This window comes from Schistocerca piceifrons, chromosome 10 (genome assembly GCF_021461385.2).
Source record: "Schistocerca piceifrons isolate TAMUIC-IGC-003096 chromosome 10, iqSchPice1.1, whole genome shotgun sequence".
Classification (NCBI taxonomy): domain Eukaryota; kingdom Metazoa; phylum Arthropoda; class Insecta; order Orthoptera; family Acrididae; genus Schistocerca; species Schistocerca piceifrons.
Genome location: NC_060147.1, coordinates 2,826,305 through 2,849,206, shown reverse-complemented (window position 1 = coordinate 2,849,206; position 22,902 = coordinate 2,826,305). Strand labels below are relative to the sequence as shown.

At 42.4% G+C, this 22,902-nt stretch overlaps 1 protein-coding gene across 3 annotated transcripts in view; it reads left to right on the top strand.

Annotated features, from left to right (window-relative positions):
• LOC124719092 (F-box/LRR-repeat protein 7-like) overlaps window positions 1–22,902 on the top strand; it is a 117,627-nt gene that overhangs the window by 10,331 nt on the left and 84,394 nt on the right. For 2 of the 3 annotated variants that reach the window (XM_047244784.1, XM_047244782.1), the window contains exon 1: window positions 1,297–1,834. The exons of the other annotated variant lie outside the window; for it this stretch is intronic. In XM_047244784.1, the coding sequence (XP_047100740.1) occupies window positions 1,699–1,834 (136 nt within the window). In that variant the 5' untranslated portion in view covers window positions 1,297–1,698. Of the gene's footprint in view, window positions 1–1,296; window positions 1,835–22,902 lie in introns of those variants that run through there. 3 annotated transcript variants of the gene reach the window in all.

Sequence of the window (22,902 nt, the reverse complement as noted above, 5' to 3'; positions counted from 1 at the left end):
ACGCAGGCAAGGCACTGCCTCTGAGCACTATGGGATTTCACATCTGAGGTCGTCAGTCCCCTAGAACTTAGAACTACTTAAACCTAACTAACCTAAGGACAGCACACAACACCCAGTCATCACGGACGCAGGCAAGTTGTAAGCACGTTTTCCGCGGCTGTCGTGGTTGCTCAAACATTTTTCGTAGTAAATAATTGTAGGTACTCTTGAAGACAGTTTTTAATAGGCCTACTTACTGTGGGATAGAAGGGATACGGTAGTTTTCTCGTTATATTTGGTCGTTATTACAGTAGCCTACATTTAACATTACCTGATTTTTGTAATCTTTTTCGTTTGTTATCTACGAGAGGTGTTCAGTAAAGTCGTAAGCAGTTGTTTACTTATGACATGCAAAAAGTTTGAAGACGTGACAAGAAGTACTAATACGTCTCACACTTTTTGCATGTCACAAGTAAACAATTGCTTACGAGAATGAGATTTTCACTCTGCAGTGGAGTGTGCGCTAATATGAAACTTCCTGGCAGATTAAAACTGTGTGCCGGACCGAGACTCGAACTCGGGACCTTTGCCTTTCGCGGGCAAGTGCTTGGGTAGCTCAGTTGGTAGAGCGCTTGCCCGCGGAAGGCAAAGATCCCGAGTTTGAGTCTAGCTCCGGCACACAGTTTTAATCTGCCAGGAAGTTTCAACTACTTACGACTTTCATTCATCTGACGTAATACAGGTACGTTAAATCTTTAGCGTTATGCACTTCCGATACAAAACAAATGCTATATACTATTTTTGTTTTGTTTACGTTACTTTTATTGCAATATGTCTAGTAAACGAACTTTAAAGGAGATAAATGCAAGTAACGAATAATTTTTACAGTCACTGTACCAAATTTTCCTGTGCTGTACGTAGTAGGCTACTATGAGTATATTATAGCTGTAAAGAAAGGCATTTCACGAATGATTTCGCCATATTGTCTTGTGCTTTTGATTCGGTGAGTTTGTACTCCACTACTGGCCATTCAAAAGTTCCGCCCGGAGTTTGGCAGAAAAATGGCCGCCGTATCGTCCGGTTGGCCACTCTCTCCCTGTACAGGCTCTCTAGCAACAGGTGGCAGCTAGCGCCATCTCGTAGCGATGACGTCACCCGATCACTCGCCACATGCCGCGCGCCCTGCTGCCGGCCGGTGGAACTATATGGGCAGGCACATTCCGCGCACGTGATTCGAGTTGCTTGCGCGGAAGCACGCAGTGCCAATCCACGCGAAGCTTCTTGCGTTCATGAAATTCATAAAACGCGGCAGAATTAGTCCTTTATATGTCACTACACACTGTAGCGTCCTGGGAAAAAGGTTCGGATAAGCACGTGTTGTGTTGTGTGATAAGTATCCCTCTAGCATGAATGTAAATTGTCACTGTTTATTCACTAGAGCGTCAACAGTTCACACGACTGAAGCTTGTCATACTGTTTTAAAATCGTTCCCGGTTTGAATAACCACAACAAAAGTGTCTCAACAGTGTTTCTTATTTAGTGCGTTTATACGCTTATTTTTAAGCATGCATTTCTTAAACGTCTCTGCTAACACATTTTATTCATCGCACCGTAAAGTCTCATCGTGTGTGATTGCACTGTTTATGTGCTGTCGATAACACATCGTCCCAGCACTGTGTCTTTAGCGAAATTAGTGACAGTTTGTGCCTGAAAAGTAGCATGTCACTATGGTGCACTTCACTATATTGCTTTCTGTGCGTGTGTGAATGTTTTATCACTCATTGGATTAGGCCACAAGAAGAGGCTGAAGACGTTGGTTCCTCTCCAGTCGGCTGCTACACGTCGTCAACAAACGGTGAGTTGGACCCAGCCATTGTTTATAATCTCTTTCTCCTAATTATATGTAAACACTTCGAAGTCCACATTTCGCACTCTCTTGAGTGTCCCATGTTCTGTTGAGAGTCCACTTATCCTTGTGGCACTATTTGCGACACATGTAAACAGTCGCTTTTGCAAATTTACATCTTATTTACAAGTGAGTCCCTGCTACCTGAATACCAGAAAGCGACGTACTAAATACCTAACTATTTACATAATACATAAATATTAAACTTGTTTACATTGAAACCATGTCTGCATAGAAATATGATACTGCTATATACTACAGCAGTCTGGTTTAACATTCCTACTGAGTGGCTCATATGTGCAAGATTACTGTCAACACATAAGAGACCACGACCGTTCCATGTTGCACAGTACATGTGAAATTCCTAGACGCAACAAAGGGAAAACGACCGCAGAGAACAAAGCACGAGTGATTCCCCCCCCCCCCCCCCCCCCCCTCCAAAAAAATAATAAAAGAGAAAGCCAAAACCCCGAAATTCGTGGTCGCGAAATTAAACCTTCCTCAAAAACCATGTGTGTCAAGCCTGTGTCTCGTCAAGCATAATCGGTTCATCTCATGGTCTTATAAAACTGTGCTTACAACCAGGCATATAAATGAGTCTTAATACTACTTTACTACAGTGTTATCTGTGTCATAAATTGTGTTCACATAAAAATGCATATAGATATATACAATAAACAAACATCAGTAAAAGTGTAAATGCGTAGATGCTTACTAGCTATGAGTCAAAACCTTACAGATATTATTTACATAGATCTGTGGATGTTATTTCTGTAGCACATTTCTGGTGGGAAATATGAGAACATGGTATTCATGGACGAAAATTGTCAATAAGAAGTTTCCTAATCAAACATTCTTTAAATGACTCAGTCAGAGGTTCTTCAGAATCAGAATGTTTATTATCCCGTAACATACAAAGTCAAATCACAGATCTGATGCACTGGGGACTCGTCAGCATTACATTTACATTACAATTACAATTTGTATATACAGTATTACAAAAACAATATATCAACACTCCAGTGTACATGAATTACAAAGTAATATATAACAACAGTGTTTGCATAGTGGACATATTTTTACAATCATTTATTTGACACAAAACTGCTAAGCTTAATTTACAGGTGCTCAGACTTCCACATCATCGTTCATAAATTCTTCTACAGAGTAATATAATTTTTTCCGCTAATAACTTGCGCAGCTTTGATTTAAATTGCTCTAGCTCCATGCTATTTATTTGTTTCTTTTTTAGCATGTTGTAGATTTTCATGCCTATTATTCTGGGGTTTGTACATATGACTTTAACCTGTGAGTAGGAAGCATGAAGTTTGTCTTATTCCTAGTGCTGTATTGATGCTTAATATTGTTTTCTACGAATAACATACGGTTACTGTATACAAAAATAATCAGTTCAGAGATGTACAAACAGAGGGCACTTAATATCTCTAGATTTCTTAACAGTGGGCGACAAGATTTTTTCGGTCTTGCATTACACATATTTCTAACAATTGATTTTTGTAATTTTAATATTCTAATGATTTTGCTTGTATTACCCCAAAAGATAATGCCATACTTTATAACAGCTTCAAAATAGCTGTGATAAACTACTTTTCTTATCTCCATGCTAGTTGAATATGACAAAATCTTCATAGCAAAGGTCAGGCTGTTTATCTTATTTGCTTTCTATATATGAAGACCAGGATAAATTTTGATTCCTAAAAATTTAACACAATCTGATTCTTTCAGTACTTGGTTACTGCAGGTAATATGAATTTCATTTATCTTAGAGTTTATAGTTTTGAACTGTAGTAAATGTTTTTTTCCAATATGCAATTTTAACACATTTAGTCGGAACCAGTTTTCTAAACTGTCTAATAGATTTGTGGCTGTTGAGGGAATTTGTTGAGAGTGATTGGTTTTGATGAGGGCAGCCGTATCATCAGTGAATAAAACTGAGTGTGAATTTATGTTTAGTGGCTAGTCATTTATGTACAGTAAGAATAAAATTGGAACCAAGAGTCAGCCTTGTGGAACACCTTGTGAAATAATCATCCATTCAGAGAAGAAATTTCCCTAGCTTGATGATATAACTACTCTTTGTTTCCTCTTTGTGAGGTATAACCTGAACCACTCTAAAACATGACCTCCAGTTCCGTATTTTTCCATTTTATACAGGAGCAATTGATGGTTTACACAATCAAATGCTTTTATGAGCTCACAGAACAATCCTGCAACTTTGCTAGACTTGTCTAAGGCAGAACAAATTTTTTTCACAAACTCATAATAATAATAGTATTTATTCAACATCGAATAATGAGATACAATCCGTAGAAATCATACAGTGTCAGGACATCATACAGATTATTTTCTGAATACGTCAGTTTATAAATTACAAACTAAAGATTTGTTTGTATTAATAAATTTTACATTTTGATGCATTTTACATTTGGTAGTATACAATCACAATATTACAAATATTGTTGTTATCAACATTATATTAGTTGTAGGTTAGTTAAAACTATGAGCTTGACATACTTATGAAGCAATTTTCATACAGGTACAATACTTGTCTAGGGAATGAAAAGGGTTTTCAATTAGAATTCTTTTTAGCTGATCTTTTGTTAGTGGGAAGGGTTGTGAGACTTTTTGGTTGGGCATTGGATAGCTTCAGCCCAGCATGAAGTGCATTTTTTTTTTTCATATAAAGCTGTTCTGTGGCTATTTACATGGTGTCTGAACTTTTGCCTTGAATCGTACTGGTGCAGGTCACAGTTGAAATTTGGATTTATTGTTTCCACAAGCAGTATAACTTTCAATATGTATACACCTATAATGGTAAGCACACCTAATTTTGGGAACAGATTCCGACACGATTCTCGAGGTTTGGCACCACAAATAATTCTGATAGCTTTATTCTGTAGTATTAATAATGTGCTTAGGTTGGCTTGAGTTGTTGCACCCCATATTTCTACAGCATGGTTTAAATTTGATGAGAATAGGGCATGATAAGCAGTTTTTAGTACACAAATGCCGTTACAATATTTGCTAATGATATTTATAGGAAACACATTCTTCGACAGCTTACATGCTAAGGAATCGATATGCATGTCCCGTTTGAGGCTGTCCTGGATTGTAATTCCGAAGAACTTTGTCCATTTTTCCTTATTTACAATGTCATTTTCTATGGATAATTTCATGTCAAATTCTATTTGTTTCCGTATGTTAAATTCCATCATTGCAGTCTTTGAAGCACTTACACCTGCCTAATATCGTGTGGGGCCCCCGCGAGGACGCAGAAGTGCCGCGCCACGACGTGGGATGCACTCGACTAACTGGAGGGAGTGGACACCACGAACCCTGCACGGCTGTCCATGAATCCGTAGGAGTGCGACGAGATGGATTCTCTTCTGACAGCACGTTGCCAGCCATCCCGGATATGCTCAATAATGTTCATGTCTGGGGAGTTTGGTGGGCAGCGGTAGTGTTTAAACTCAGAAGAGTGTTCCTGGAGCCACTCTGTAGCAATTCTGGACGTGTGGGGTGTCGCATTGACCCGCTGGAATTGCCCAAGTCCATGGATGCAGGTGATCAGACAGGATGCCTACGTACTTGTCACCTGCGAGAACCGTATCTAGACGTATCAGGGGTCCCATATCACTCCAAGAGCTACACGCCCCTCACCACTACAGAGTCTCCACCAGCTTGAACAGTCCCCTGCTGGCTTGCAGGGTCGTTGGATTCATGAGGTTGTTTCCATACCCGTACACATCTGTCCGATCGATACAGTTTGAAACGAGACTCGTCCCACCAGGCAACATGACTCCACAGTCATCAACATTCGAATGTCGGTGTTGACGGGCCCAGGCGACGCATAAAGCTTTGTGTCGTGCAGTCATCGAGGGTACACGAGTGGGACTTCTGCTCCGGAAGCGCATATCGATGATGTTTCGTCGAACGGTTCGCACGCTGCCACTTGTTCGTGGCCCAGCACTGAAACCTGCAGCAATTTTCGGAAGAGCCGCACTTATGTCAGGTTGGGCGATTCTCTTCAGTCGTCGTTGGTCCCATTCTTGTAGGATCTTTTTGTGGCCACAGCGATGTCGGGAGACCTGATGTTTTACCGGATACCTGATATTCACGGTATACTCGTGAAATGGTCGTAAGGGAAGATCCCCACTTCATCGCTACCTCGGAGATCCTGTGTCCCATCTCTCGTGCGAGGACTATAATGCCACGTTCAAACTCACGTAAACCTTGATACGCTGCCACTGTAGCAGCAGTAAACGATCCGACAACTGCGCCAGACGCTCGTTGTCTTCCATAGGCGTTGCCGGCCGCAGCGCCCTATTCCGGCTGTTTACGTGTGTGTCTCTTTGAATGCGCACGCCTGTGTCAGTTTGTTTGCCGCTTCAGTGTATGTCAGGCCCGCAGTATGGGATCGGTACCACGACGCCTCTGTCCTCGGAGACGACCGCTGCACTGCCGTTTGCTATTAAAAAGACGCCGAATGCATGTCACCAAAAAGGACTTTGGCGGGTAACGTAACTCTGTCATCAGTTATTAAAATTACCAATCAAAATTTGCGAATATGAGATGAAGGAAAGGACGTCATGCCAGAAAAGTTAAAAACGCTGTAACTTTGTGGCACCACTTTACTTCTCTCACAACCAATTAGCGTCACAAGCAACCACCCACCACCTTATACGCATGTATTACGAAAATTTGCACGGCATGTGTCACGACAGACGCCCGGGAGGCGCCGCCGTCGTACACCCCCCCCCCCCCCCTCCCATTCACGGACACCACCCGAGTTTAAGTTGCACGAACAACGTGGCCATCTGATCAACCGACCCGGATTAGGAGAGCCACCGCAGCACATTTCAGTTACCACGTCTATATTTTTACAAATAAATTCGTAATACTTTGTCAGCATGAACAGGAAGGAATCACGATTCACACTCGTAGCAGTGCTAGTTCAAAAACATAACAAAGTAACTTCTTTTTACATGTAAACTAAGAAAAAAATATTGAATTTAATTGATGAAAGGAGAAAATATAAAAATGCAGTAAATGAAGCAGGCAAAAGGGAATACAAACGTCTCAAAAATGAGATCGACAGGAAGTGCAAAATGGCTAAGCAGGGATGGCTAGAGCACAAATGTAACGATGTAGAGGCTTATTTCACTAGGGGTAAGATAGATACTGCCTACAGGAAAATTAAACAGACCTTTGGAGAAAGAGAACCACTTGTACGAACATCAAGAGCTCATATGGAAACCCAGTTCTAAACAAAGAAGGGAAAGCAGAAAGGTGGAAGGGGTATATAGAGGATCTATACAAGATTGATGTACTTGAGGACAATATTATGGAAATAGAAGAGGATGTAGATGAAGATGAAATAGGAGATACGATACTGCATGAAGAGTTTGACAGAGCACTGAAAGACCCGAGTCGAAACAAGGCCCCGGGAGTAGACAGCATTCCATTACAACTACTAGCGGCCTTGGGAGAGCCAGTCCTGACAAAACTCTACTATCTGGTGAGCAACATGTATGAGACCAGCGAAATACCCTCAGGCTTCAAGAAGAATATAATAATTCCAATCACAAAGAAACCAGGTGTTGACAGATGTGAAAATTACCGAACTATCACTTTAATAAATTACGGCTGCAAAATACCCACGCGAATTCTATACAGACGAATGAAAAAACTAGTGGAAGCTCACCTCGGTTTCTAGCATTTGTAGACTTAGAGAAAGCTTTTGACAATCAAACTAGAATACTCTCTTTCAAATTCTAAAGATGGCAGGAGTAAAATACAGGGAGCGAAGGCTATTTACAATTTGTACAGAAACCAGATGGCAGTTATAAGAATCGAGGGGCATGAAAGGGAAGCAGTGGTTGAGAAGGGAGTGAGACAGGGTTGTAGCCTCTCCCCGATGTTATTCAATCTGTATATTGAGCAAGCACTAAAGGAAACAAAAGAAAAATTTGGAGTAGGTATTAAAATCTATGGAGAGGAAATAAAAACCTCGAGGTTCGCCGATGACATTGAAATTCTGTCAGAGACAGCAAAGGACTTGGAAGAGCAGTTGAACGGAATGGACAGTGTCTTGAAAGGAGAGTATAAGATGAACATCAACAAAAGCAAAACGAGGATAATGGAATGTAGTCGAATTAAGTCGGGTGATGCTGAGGGAATTAGATTAGGAAATGAGACACTTAAAGTAGTAAAGGAGACTGGCAATGGCAAGGAAAGCGTTTCTGAAGAAGAGAAATTTGTTAACATCGAGTATAGATTTAAGTGTCGGAAGTTGTTTCTGAAAGTATTAGTACGGAGTGTAGCCTTGTATGGATGTGAAACGTGGACGATAAATAGTTTAGACACGAAGAGAATAGAAGCTTTCGAAATGTGGGGTTACAGAAGAATGCTGAAGATTAGATGGGCAGATCACATAACTAATGAGGAGGTATTGAATAGAATTGGAGAGAAGAGGAGTTTGTGGCACAACTTGACTAGAAGAAGGGATCGGTTGGTAGGACATATTCGGAGGCATCAAGGGATCACCAATTTAGTATTGGAGGGCAGCGTGGAGGGTGAAAATCGTAGAGGGAGACCAAGAGATGAATACACTAAGCAGATTCAGGAGGATGTAGGCTGCAGTAGGTACTGGGATATGAAGCAGCTTGCACAGGATAGAGTAGCATGGAGAGCTGCATCAAACCAGTCTCAGGACTGAAGACAACAACAAGAACAACAACATGTAAGTTTTCATAGTTTTTTCACTTACTACGTTTGTTCTTAAAGGTAAGAGAGATTTTGCGATGAATTCTGCACAGCATACAAATCATACTTACAGGTGTATGAAACTCTAGAATTCGTCTAATTTATAAAGAATGAATGAGCTGTTACATTTTAAACTTCGTCTTTCGTAAAAACTCAAAATTTGTAGTCAATTGTCTCAGTTTTTATCAGTTTTTAATAGATTTGGAAAATTCTAGTGTTTTGCATTAAGGAATTTGTGTTTAAGAAGCAGTGCAAAATTCATCTAAGAATCTTTCTTGTGAAGAAATGTGTACCCGTAGCACAGTTGCAGCCATCAGTAAGTGAAATATGATGAAATTTCGCATGAAAAAAGAAATTTTTTTGTTATGTATCTGAACTTCCACTGCTGTGGGTGTGAATCCTGAATGCTTCCTGCTCATGCTGACAAAGTTTTACGAATTTATTTGTGAAAGTATAGCCAGTGGAAATTAAAATGTCCTGTGGTGCCTCTCCTGCTCCAAGTCCGCCCGTTTGACGCCTTACGCCCACCCCCCTAAGCTTCCCTTTATTTACAGTAGGTGCTCAGAATGATGTCCGTCTGTGGTAAGAGCAGCCTGAACACATTAACAAACACTCCAGGAATTTCGGTTGCCGAAGTCTGGGAAAGTACTAGCCGAAACCTGTCTTCCAACTCTTAGAGCGTGTGGGGATTGGTTGCATACATATTGTCTTTTGAAATTGTCGAAAGATAAAAGATCACGCAGATTTAGATCTGGAGAACGGGGACGCCAGTCAACTACCCCTTCATCAAAAACACTTCGTATTGCTGTCATCGAACCTTTAGCGACGTGTGTTCTCGCATTGTCCTGTATAAAGTAACCGTACATCTTTTTATTAGGTGTTGCTTCTCGAAAAAAAAATGTAATATATTGTTTACATGCCTTTCAGAACGTATTGCCTCGTGGAAAAATATTGCACTAACTGCACACCGCACTCCACTTTTCACATCATGCAGAGATTATTGATGTAATTCACGAGGATTTTCGGAGCTCCAATGTCGACTGCTCTGAGAATTTATGTACCCCAATAAATGCAGCCAGGCTTAATCAGAAAATAAAGCATCTCAGGATCAACTTCCCCATCGTGCACACACTGTAACAGCCAGTTGCAGTAACGACGTCGAGCAACAGTATCTGAGTTGATGCACTACCGCAATTTTCTACGGTTTCAATTTCGGCTCGTGCTGAGCTCTGTGAGCAGATGTTCTTGACAACCAGTCTGCAGTGCCAAACGGCGCCGAGATTTTCTCGGACATCTTCCCAAGGAGTCCCCGATCTCGTCTAATTTATTTTCGCTTAAAACACCAGATTGTCTAGGCCTCTCTCCAAAACACGTTCAGAGTATAGTTTATTATTCTACAGTGACAGGATGTGCGACTTTGGTGTGTAAAAGTTTACCAGTGAGGTTATGAGCACATATGGATAATTTACGTGGTGAAAGTAGATGTTTCTGTTATATGGCGCATGGATCAAAATTCGAGTGTGAATCAACAAGAATTATTTAATTAATGAAAGGTAGATTAGCGGTTTCACAGCAGCTCACTTTATGGTGAAAATAAATGCAGTACTGTCAGTATATTCAGATAAGAATCTAGTTACCTTCAATGCTCTTTTAATACTTGCCCAGTGAATATGAGGAAGAAGTACCAAAATATCTGGTGAGAGTATTATATAGATTGAGTATGTCTTTTAATAAAGAAAATCAACAATATTACAGCATCTTTTGATGCATTTGTACGAAGCACAACTCCAAAATTCGTCGTAGAATAAATTAAAAATTTCGTAGTACCGGAATGTGTGGTGCAAAAGTGAAAATATTAGATTTTAAATTAGTGTTTAGGGCATCGTAAATAGCATCCAACATATCACACACAAACTTTGAAACTGTACTTTTCAAAACGCAGTATAAGCCTGATGAGTGGAAAGATGTAATCGCCAGATGTCAAACATCAATGTGTCACGTCTAGTTTTACTAGAGCCACGACTGCATTTTAATGTGATTATCTTTTTTTTTTTTTTTTTTTTAATAGACCTCGAATCACACCTCTCCGGGAAGGGGCCTATTCGAAATCTGTTCTGTTAAATTAATTTGAAGTTGTACAGACATACTTCACTTAACCGTAAATGACAGTCATTCAATATACATTTGGAAGACACGCATAAAGCTTAGAATATAAAATACTGTGAACACCTAAATCACCGAGGAGTCAGGGTGTATATGCTCCGAGAAATCCGGGAGAAACCCTGGAATTTATTCATCCGGGCGAAAACCGACAAAAACCGGGGAAATTTTTAGAATTCCGGGAAATTTTCATTGTTTTGGTCTTCATTTTTAAATTTTTGTAATTTTAACTGGTAAGAACTGATAAACAGCAAATTGGTCAGAGGGGTTAGGACGAAGACTGTGGAATACTTCGTACCAATAAAATGCTGCCGATGAGCCTGACGTCACAATTGTTTACGTTTAAGTTCATTTGAGCAGTTGCCAGCGGGCACGTGCGGATGCGCGGTTGAGTTGCCTATGGGCAGTACCTTTTCCTGCTTGAAGCGTGGCTGTTGGTTGTATCAGCAACAGTAACAAAATGGTTCAAAGGGCTCTAAGCACTGTGGAACTTAACATCTGAGGTCATCAGTCCCCTAGACTTAGAACTACTTAAACCTAACTAACCTTAGGACATCACACCCATCGATGCCCGAGGCAGGATTCGAACCTGCGACCGTAGCAGCAGCGCGGTTCCAGACTGAAGCGCCTAGAACCGCTCGGTCACAGCGGCCAGCAACAGCAACAAGCAGCCAGATATTACCCGGAAAATTTTTTTCTGGCGCGCCCAAGTTGCCACATTCGCGCGTGGGGACGGGGTTAGTCTTCACGTGAGCTGTGTTTACAGTTAGTGATTTTGCTGTTTCCTTCTCGTTTACAGTTCTAAAGTCAAATGAAAACAAAACGGTTTTCTGTGGCTGGGAGCTGCTAAGTGAATTAAAGTACACTCACATAATCACGGAGGGCCAAGATATGTTGTTTGTTTCAGTTTTCTGATTTTACTGTATTTCCACATTTTTGGAAGTCGGGCATTGATTGCCTTGCAGAACAGTGAAGTTATTTTTGTCGCTTTGCTAAATAAATGCTGCTTTTATTAATCTTTTTCGCAGAAGCAGTCAATTTATTGGAAACGAAGTGTTTCATTCCACACTATTGGCTTTTATCAACTGTTCACTGGTTTTAAAGTGCACATTTTCATCATCTGGCACGTATAACATTAAGCCATAACAAAGAACCAAACATAAGATAATACAGTACTGGTACTTCAAGCAAATTGCATTATGCCATAATAAAGAACCAAACATGATACTGGTATGCTAAGAAAATTTGCATCCCGAAAACCTGAATATCAGGTTCGTTCTACTTCATTGTGAATCTGGACATACGAATGTGCACTTTAAGCTGAATTGTGCATTTTAGTATGGTTTACGAAATTCCGATGCTCCAGTAACCTCCGATGTTCTATTTCTTTTATGTCGTCGTGTGATATCTCTTAAATACACGAACATACGGGCTTCCTGCGTCCCTATAGCTGCCCCCGAGCAGTAACGCCTGTTCTCCGGCGCTCTCTGGTAACTGCTGAAACGAATCTGTTTTTCACAGCTCGCAGGAAAACATTGTGGTTCAAATGGCTCTGAGCACTATGGGACTTAACATCTGAGGTCATCAGTCCCCTAGAACTTACAACTAGTTAAGCCTAACTAACCTAAGGACATCACACACCTCCATGCCCGAGGCAGGATTCGAACCTGCGACCGTAGCTGTCGCAGAGTTCCAGACTGAAGCGCTTAGAACCGCTCGGCCACACAGGCCGGCGAAAATATTGTGAATGAATATTGTGAATGGTGCTTCGAAAAGCCTTACTTCAAAAGTAAATTTGCTTTTACGCAAGATGAATTATGTTACGCGCGAAAATGTGCAATGAAATGCTTAAATCAGCGAGCGTTTAACTCTTATTTAAAACTTAACGCACTGAGAACCAGCCACTTAGAAGAACTTCGAGTCCAGAAGACCAGACATTGTCATTATTTAAAATTTTACTGGTACATTTGAGTGATGTATCTTAAAGTGTAACACACGCAAAAAGACCAGTATCGTATGTGAAACCTTAGCTTTTCTTGTAGCTACAGTATGTACATTAATTTAAATCATTAACTTTTCCTATTTGTGCGATCGCGCCAGTTAACAGTGATGTTGCTATTGGCTGTCTACATCACGTGTCCTATGCTCTGAATGTCTACTGTCGTTGGCTGGCGAGATCACGTGACATGAGCTACGATTGGCTAACAAACGCGCATTTCAAACTCGATTTCAATACTTCCAAAACTAACTTACTGTATTTGGTGGAATTCGAATGTATACTTCCGTAATTCGGATAAGAAAATATGGAGCGTAAATGATGATGCACATCAGAGAGCTTTCCAAAATTTATTTTGCCGAGTATTTTCCTTCTCTGTAGGCCCGGGGAGTTCAACGCTGGTGTGTAAAACCTTTACCATTCAAAGGACTGATAGTTTTCAGCTCCGAGGTAAAACCTTTACCATTCAAAGGACTGATATTTTTACAGCACCGAGGGAAAGTATACTTTCACTTACCGTGGAACAAGCGTAATTTTCACGTGGGAAAATGTGCTTTAACTGGGAAATCCAGGGAAAAATCGGGAAATTTTTTTCTTATCTGTGTACACATCCTGAAAGTGGAAATACACAGATACACACATTTGCAAAGCACGTTATTTACCAGTGATAATAATTTGTACACAGCTAATATCCACCTACCATAGCCCAAAAAGCAGTAATAATAATTTGTAAACAGGTAATATCCACCTACCATAAACAAAACAGATCCACCACAAAAACTTAAAGCATAAGGCACATCACCCTTGTCACTGGAACGAATTATATTTTGCCTACTTTTGGTTTCCAATAAACCAGTGATTTCACTCCATAGGTTACGGTCGGCTATATCCCGATGTAACAAAACTCAGCCTGTGACTAAACACCAGTTACCTACAGTCCATGTTTCGTGTCGTGACGGCCATTACGACCGAAAAAAAAACCACGTGAATTTCACCGACGTCATCCGAAGTCTGTGCGCTCGGGCAATGACACCGTGACCGCGCACGTAATGGCGTACTGATTTGAAAAGATCGGCCGTTTCCGGCTGATGTCGGTCGTCGGCGGAATGCACCGATATCGGGGCGACTGTGACCACGGCGTAAGTGAAGCCACGCAGGCCCTGAGAGTGAGCGAAAAAGCCGGAAAGCTGACGTAAGGGCCCACGTAAACGACCATTTTGTTAAACATCACTGTGTTCGCATCACCTCCGTTCCCAAAACTACTGAAGATAGGCGTTGACTGTGGATATTGTATCACAGACACAGTCCCTGTGACTGAACAGAAGCCGGCCACTGTGGCCGAACGGTTCTAGGCGCTTCAGTCTGAAACCGCGCTACCGCTACAGTCGCAGGTTCGAATCCTACCTCGGGTGTGGATGTGTGTGACGTCCTTAGGTTGGTTAGGTTCAAGTAGTTCAAGGGGACTGATGACCTGAGATGTTAAGTCTCATAGTGCTCAGAGCCGTTTGAACCATTTTTGACTGAACAGAGATGTCACTAAACCCGCCTAAAGATGTAAACAGCCACGCATGAGCAGCGCCTATTAGACGGAGGGAGTCCGACAGCCAATTAGTTCCAGTCATTCCACCAGGAAGTAGGTACGCGGCTCGTGTTGTCTGTAATTCAACCGTGCCTAGACGGTCAATACCGCGGTTCGATCGCTCCCGCATTGTTACTTTGTGCCAAGAAGGGCTCTCAACAAGGGAAGTGTCCAGGCGTATCGGAGTGAACCAAAGCGACGTTGTTCGGAAATGGGGGAGATACAGGAACTGTCGATGACATGGCTCGATCAGGCCGCCGAAGGGCTACTACTGCAGTGGATGAGCGCTACCTACCGATTATGACTCGGAGGAACCCTGACAGCAACGCCACCATGTTGAATAATGCTTTTCGTGCAGCCACAGGACCTTGTCTTATGACTCAAACTGCGCGCAATAGGCTGCACGATGCGCAATTTCACTCCCGACGTCCATGGCGAGATCCATCTTTGCAACCACGACACCGTGCAGCGTGGTACAGATGGGCCCAACAACACGCCGAATGGACCGCTCAGGATTGGCATCACGTTCTCTCCACCGGTGAGTGTCGCATACGCCTTCAACCAGACCATCGTCGGAGACGTGTTTGGATGCAACCCCGTCAGGCTGAACGCCTTGGACACACTGTCCAGCGAGTGCAGCAATGTGGAGGTTCCCTGCTGTTTTTGAGGTGCCATTATGTGGGGCCGACGTACGCCGCTGGTGGTCATGGAAGGCACCGGTAACGGCTGTACGATACGTGAACGCCATCCTCCGACCGATAGTGCAACCGTATAGGTAGCATGTTCGCGATGCATTTGTCTTCATGGAGGACAATTCGCGCCCTCATCTGAATGACTTCCTTTAGGATAACGACATCGCTTGACTAGAGTGGCCAGCATGTTCTCCAGACATGAATATCGGACATGCCTGGGATAGACTGAAAAGGGCTGTTCATGGACGATGTGACACGCCAACCACTCTGAGGGATCTACGCCGAATCGCCGTTGAGGATTGGGACAATCTGGATCAACAGTGCCTTGATGAACTTGTGGGTTGTATGCCACGTATAATACAGGCGTGTATCAGTGCAAGAGGACATGCTAATGGGTATTAGAGATACCGGTGTGTACAGCAATGTGGACTACCACCTCTCCAAGGTCTCACTGTATGGTGGTACAACATGCAATGTGTGGCTTTCATGAGCAATAAAATGGCGGAAATGATGATTATGTCGATCTCCGTTCCAATTTTCTGTACAGGTCCGGAACTCTCGGTACCGAGGTGATGCAAAACTGTTTTTGATGCGTGTATTTCGCCGTGTTCCGTGATGCTTGGCATGTTTGTCAAGTTTAGATCGTGCTTAACGTGTGTGCGAGAAATTCTGATTGGCGGAAAATTTGACAAGATTTCGGACGTTGGTTGTGTCGATGATACGCAGCGCATGTTTATTGAAAATTGTTTTATTGCAATTTATCTCACTGTATTGTGAGTTTCCACAACTGTGGAATATACGATCAAGGACAAAAACAAAATAGCGCTGACAATGATCAAAATGGTAGAGGTATCACATCTTTCCCAGCCATATACTTGGTAGGAAAGGTTTATGAACAAAATCGATGTTTTACGTATAACATGCAAGAGTGAGTGCAATGACATAAATAAATCGAAGTCCTTCGGTTCTTCCGCGTCAGAGGACCAAGTATAAGAGAATAATTTTGCGCGTACAATACTTGGCGCTTTCTTTTTTGTCTTTTTTCATTTTTTTTTTCAGTGTGAGGACGAAGTTACTAACGGGTCACTGTCGTTTACGGGTTTTCGTGCGTGTATTCCTCTCTCATTTTTAACCATTCCCTGTACCAGCGTATTGTTCTTTTAACATTGTTCCAGATTCCTGTTACAATTACTGTATCTGCACTTCTAGCCATTCCCGCAAGTGCCAAAATGCAGAATACACAAAAAGCGTCTGCTTCAAAAGTAAGGTTAAATTGACAATCTTTCTTGGCACGTGTATGGGCTTGTTTGGCATGTGTGTGGCTAGATAAGAGCGAATGTGACACACGAATTTCCTCTTTTACGCGGCCCACAACGAGTTTTTGAGAGTTTTGTTGCCCATTCGAAGAAAGTTGATTTTATCATCGGGTTCTGATAATAATAGGCCCGTTTAGCAGATTTTGATGTGTAAATCTCTCATTTTAAGCCATTTCCTGGACCAGTGACCTTTTTGTTCTTTCTTTCTTCTTCTTCTTCTTCTTCTTCTCCTTCTTCAAACATAGCACCAACTTCAATACCAGGACGGCTTTGTCTGCATTTGTCGCTATTCTCATTACTGTTAAAAAGTGGTAGAATTTTATACGAGGGCTGTTCAAAAAGTAAGGTGACTTTTAAAATTGCGCGGACAACGTACATCCGGTTATCGATCTTTTTGTTTTGTTATGTTGGTACACATGTCCCGAACATATGTTCAGTTTCAAGTTTGTTTTTGACAGATAGAAAAGGTTAGACGTGTTTTAGTGTGCTCGACGATTTTTGATTATTATAAAAAATTGAGCAAAGAATTTGCATCATAAAATTTTTTATGAAAAAATGGAATCAAGTGCTCTAAAAAACTTCAGATGTTGACAGTGGCATACGGTGAGTCTGCTCTAAGTGAAAAAGAAGTTTACAAGTGGTACAAGCTTTTCCAAGATAGCCGAGATGCCACTGACGAACCTCGCTCTGGACGCCTCAGCACATCAACAACAGCTGACAGCGTCGAAGCTGTAAAGAAAATTGGTTTGGAAGATAGTCGAATTACCGTAAGAGAAGTTGCTGAGTATGTTGGCATATCGGTCGGCTCGTGTCATGCAGTTGTTTTTTGGCATGAGACAAGTTTTAACGAAGTTTGTTTCGAAACTTCTCAATTTTGATCAGAAGAACTGTGGCATCGTTCAGGAGCTCTTGACTTACGACAGTGATGATCCTGCTTTGCTGAAATGGGTCGTACCTGGTGACGAAACATGGGTTTACGGTTGTGAAGTCAAAAACCAAAGCCCAGTCCTCCCAGTGGAAGCATCCCGGAGAGCCAAGACCGAAAAAAGCATGCCAAGTCCGATCAAATGTCAAAGTTCTGCTGCTCACTTTTTTTTTTTTTCAATCACAGTGGCGTAGTGCATCGTGAATTTTGGCCTCAAGGTCGTACGGTCAATGAGTATTACCTTGACGTTATGTGCGGTTTGCGAGAAGCGATAGGCAGAAGACGTCCGGAATTGAAGAAAATCGACTCACCGCTTTTGCATCACGATAATGCACCTGCTCACTGACCGTTGCTTGTGGGAGATTTTTTGGCCGAAAACAACACGACAATCATTCCTCAGCCACAATATTCACCGGATTCGTTTCCCTGCGACCTTTTTCCTGTTCCCAAAAGTGAAGAGACCTATAAAAGGACAAAGATTTTCAACGATAGAGTAAATAAAAACTGCATTGCTGGAAGTACTCAAAGCTGTACCAAAAAGTGCTTATGAGAAGTGCTTCGAGGATTGGAAGAAACGTTGGCACAAGTGTATTGTATCTGAGGGGATTACTCTGAAGGGGACAGCATGAATATTGATCGATAAATAAATGTTTTTTCATAAAAATATAAAGTCGCCTTACTTTTTGAACACATCTCGTCTGTCAGTATCGTACTTTCAGGCAGTGTAGCTCAACAAACCTAGAAAAACAGGACTATCTTGGATAGAACTATAACGCACTGTAGCACCGAAACTGCGTATTTGCGTGATAAGCATGTATAAATACGAAATCCACCAAATACAGCACTACATATCTGGTCTATGTGGGACAATAACTTCGGAAAATGTGAAAGCGAGATTGCGCTGCACGGTATGCCTTTGTTGTACAGTCTGGGCAGAGGAACGTGATAGCTTCAGCCAATCAGAACACAGAATGAGAGTACATTACACGTTATATAATCAGCCACTCATATCATCGCATTTTCAACGCGCCTACTCACAATCGACGAAAAAATTGTTAAGACTGAAACACAAATAAAGTGAATATTCCAATGTACTGTACAAAACGTACAGTACCTAGCAAAATGCAGCCGTAACATACCTGTAATGTCGAGAAAATTGAAGGCGTCGGTTACCCCAAAAAGAGACCTGAATTGTAGTCGCGACTTGTGCTTACAACATTCTTCAAAAGACTTCCTATAACTTAATTCCGCTGGAAGGGTAAACTTCACCCGCTTCAACGAAAAATGGATGTAATATTTATTTTTGGTTATGTACTCGACAGAACATACACTCTGCTAGGTAACCCTGGAAATATTTGGTCTTTCTGCCGTTTTGTGGAAGGCACCTCTGGAGTCCCACTTCATTCTCTCCACGTTCTGTGTGTGGACGGAACGCTCTTTCGTATCTATAAAGTTCAGACTATGGTTCACTCTGACCTGCTGAAAACCTACAGTGCCGACTAGGGTGTTGTATTAACTGAAGCAGTCACTAACGATCGTCGTTCCAGAGAGGATCTTTCCTTTTATTATTCTGAACAACACTTCCTTCATCCGAAATTCAGTGGGCTCAAGGAAGCGTTTTTTAGCTCGGCTCTCCCTGAATTCCACCGACAGTTTTGTAAGATTTCACGGCCATTGTTGAGTTTCCTTTTTCGAAATTTCGCTGCGCCAAGTCACAACCAGACTGTTGTATTCCAACCGTACGTAGGCCTCTGGCTACACGCTACAGATCAGTCTGTCACCAAAGCCAGATTTTTGCTGCCGATTCAAGCTGTGATCACATGCCCCGGCTTAACAATAGTACAGGAAATCGCGAGAAATTCGGAAAATACAGCCACAAAGAGCTTAATCGCGCACCTGCAAATCGCGACCTATTCGTAGAACAGCCAAGTACGTGTAACAACAAAAGATACAAAAGTCACAGCTTCACTGCCAGTAATGTAACCCAAGGTCTCTGAACCCGCCTAGAACTGACGATTGCAGTTGGCGCCAACGTGGTTCCCGTCAACACTATTAACAGTACGATCGTCAGTATACGGCGTAAAACAGGACATTTTGTATGTAACAAACCGATGGAGACCTTATAATTGTAATTAATTAGTGTGTAAACTATAAATTATGAGTTCCTTAGAATAAAATAAGGATAGTAAAATTTAAGATGGTTAGTAGTAATGTCCGTCGAGCAGTCTAAGGCGCTACAGTCATGGACTGTGCGGCTGGTCCCGGCGGAGGTCCGAGTCCTCCCTCGGGCATTGGTGTGTGTGTGTGTGTGTGTGTGTGTGTGTGTGTGTGTGTGTGTGTTTGTCCTTAGAATAATTTAGGTTAAGCAGTGTGTAAGCTTAGGGACTGATGACCTTAGCAGTTAAGCCCCATAAGATTTCACACACATTTGAACGTTTTAGTAATGTCAGTGTCATGTGTCCCCCCCCCCCCCCCCTCGTCACCGTCCCCCTTTAATGTTCTAGGATTAAGTTCTGTTATTATGTCCAAGCCGTGACACACCCTTGGGAATCGCGAAATCGAAATCATTATACAGGGTGCGTCAAAAAACTGTATACACACTTTGAAGCGTCATAGAAAATTTATTTCCCGGCCTACAATGTTAAATTTCTGAAAACTTAAAGTCCAATTGGAAAAATAAATGTACGTTTGCAAATGTGATTAATGTTCAAACTAGTGGCCTTCAGCATCAATACATTTCTGAGTACGAGTCACCACTGACTCCGACATTGTACCAAAGTGTCCAATGAGATTTCTGCGCACGCGGCCTGAATCTCATTCCAAAGTGTGTTCAGGTTACTTGGTTTACGTTTGTACACCTCATCTTTTACTGTGCCCCGTAAGAAGAAATCCAGCGGCGTGAGGTCTGGAGAGCGTGCAGGAAACTCTATTGGTCCCGTGCGTCCTATCCCCTGGCCTGGCACATTGTGATCCAGGTATGCTCGTACGTCCCTATGATAGTGCGGCGGGGCGCCATCTTGTTGGAAATAAAACTCATCATTACCGTATAATGCACGAATGGCAGGGAATATGGAGTCAGCAAGCATTGTTAGGTACGTTTCTCCAGTAACAGTACCTTCAAAGTGGAAAGGCCCAATGAGTCCCCTTGCACACAAACCACACCACACATTTACACCAGGCAAATTCACAGCCTTTTCAACTGTAATGTGAGGATTATCTTCAGCCCAGTACACACAATTGTGGCTATTGACAGTTCCATTGAGTTTGAATTGGGCTTCATCCGACCAAATAATGCTACCTATAAATCCCGGTTCACGTCTCACCATCTCCTGAACCCATTCACAAAATTCTAACCTTCTATCTGGATCGTCGTCACTTAGCTGTTGCACCAGCCTCGGAATGTACACGCGAAACTTGCCTTTCTTCAGAATGCGTAGCACACTACCAGCACTTACATTACTCTCACGTGCCGCTTGCCTCGAAGATTTTTGAGGTGAACGCTGAAACAGTTCCGAGACCGCAGTTGTGGGGAATCATCACTTGTAGCTGTACGAGGTCGCCCTGATCGACCTTTATGCACATCACACACTGTTCCACGAATTTCGAATTTCTCTCGTAGACGTGTAATTGTTAACCTTGGAGGTGGTTCTGTACCATACTCACTTCTCCACTGTCTTCGAACCGCAGCTACATTCTCAAACTTCCAGTACCACTTAATTATCTGCTTCCGCGCTTCGAAGCTCAAACGTACGTCCGCCATGTTGCAGGTACTTCCTTGCCACTGCTGCCACTTGTTGAAGAAACATAACATTACTTTCTCACATATATTAAACCTTGTAGAACGGGAAATAAATTCTCTATGACAGTTCAAAGTGTGTATACATTTTGTTGACGCACCCTGTATATTCGGGATGGAAAAGATTTCTACATACAAGAGTAGCAATGTGATTGCTTCATTGGTGACCGTTTCACATGTCGTCTTATACGTTTTTTTGACGCACCCTGTATATTCGGGATGAAAAAGATTTCTACATACAAGAGTAGCAATGTGATTCCTTCGTTGGTGACCGTTTAACATGTCGTCTTACGTCCCAGGCTAAACACATGACGGAAAAAAGCGGAACCAAAATTATATAAGAAACCATAGCTCTAGTTATTTCTGTAGCTGCTATATGTGTATTAATTTGTGTGTGCGGGCGAGACGAAACAGTCACTTTGCCATTGCCTAGTCGGTTCACGTCTTCTGTGCTCGCTGTAATTGGCCAACTGGATCACATGTCCTGTGCTCAGATTGCGTCAACAAAGCCACATCGTCCAGGCAATCTAGACGCCACGCTTTGCGATGCTGTTGTGCCGTACTGATGGATTTACTTGCTCATCGGTTAAATGTGCAGTTTCAGCGCTGCAGCGCATTGAAGGTCTATCCGAGAGACGTCATTGTCTTTTCGGCGTGTTGTGCTACAATGCCTCAAAATCCGATACGGGCTTGCTTGGCAAATCCGTAGTCAGATAACGATTTCGTCAAACACATTTGATCGTTTGCGGGGGCCTTAGCCGCGACATTCTGGTCTTGCACTCGACTGAAAAAACCGACCGAAAGAAAAAATCGACGGGTAAAATATTCACATGTGTGTGAAATCTTATGGGACTAAACTGCTAAGGTCATCAGTCCCCAAGCTTACACATTACTTGAGGCTAAATTATCCTAAGGACAAACACACACACACACCCATGCCCGAGGGAGGACCCGAATCTCCGCCGGGACCAGCCGCACAGTCCATGACTGCAGCGCCTTCGACCGATCGGCTAATCCCGCGCGGCCGACTGGCAAAGTGGTGGTTAAAACCAGTAGATTGTCCCATCACGAATTCCATAATGTTTGAAGTGAAGTGCGGTGTCATGCCTTACGTAAATGGTGCCTGGGGTGTTTTGTTTGTATGTTTCAATTCTAGTTGTTGTTTATAATATGTTGTCACCGATATTTCGTGGCAGGTCTAAACTGTGGGTCAAGTCGTGACTGCAACCTGGGACCTCCACTTTCTGCGAGCAGGTGTTGTGCTTGCTGAGCTATCCGACCGTGACTCGCGACTTGCCTTCACAGCTTCAGTTCCGGTAGTAGCTCTTTACCTGTGTACCTCGTGTTGTTCATTTCGTGTGGGTGGTGGCTCAGATTAGTACGTTTACTGTGGTAGAGTCACCAAAGTATCCCCAATAGCTGACAGCACTGTTGGCAGCTTTCAGTTGTAGAGTGCCAACGGGTGCAGGTGAGACAATAATCGACTACAGAGGTGTGGCGTCGTTGACGGGGAGAGGTAGCCTATAGGGAACGCGTTAAGTGACTGCTCGAAGTACCGGGTGACCAAAAAGTCGGTATAAATTTGAAACTTAATAAACCACGGAATAATGTAGATAGAGAGGTGAAAATTGACACACATGCTTGGAATGACATGGGGTTTCATTAGAACAAAAAAAAAAAACGAAGTTCACAAAATGTCCGACAGATGGCGCTGGACAGCGAAACGTCAGTGACTGCGCATGACAATCGTGTGTAAAAGGAGCTGTA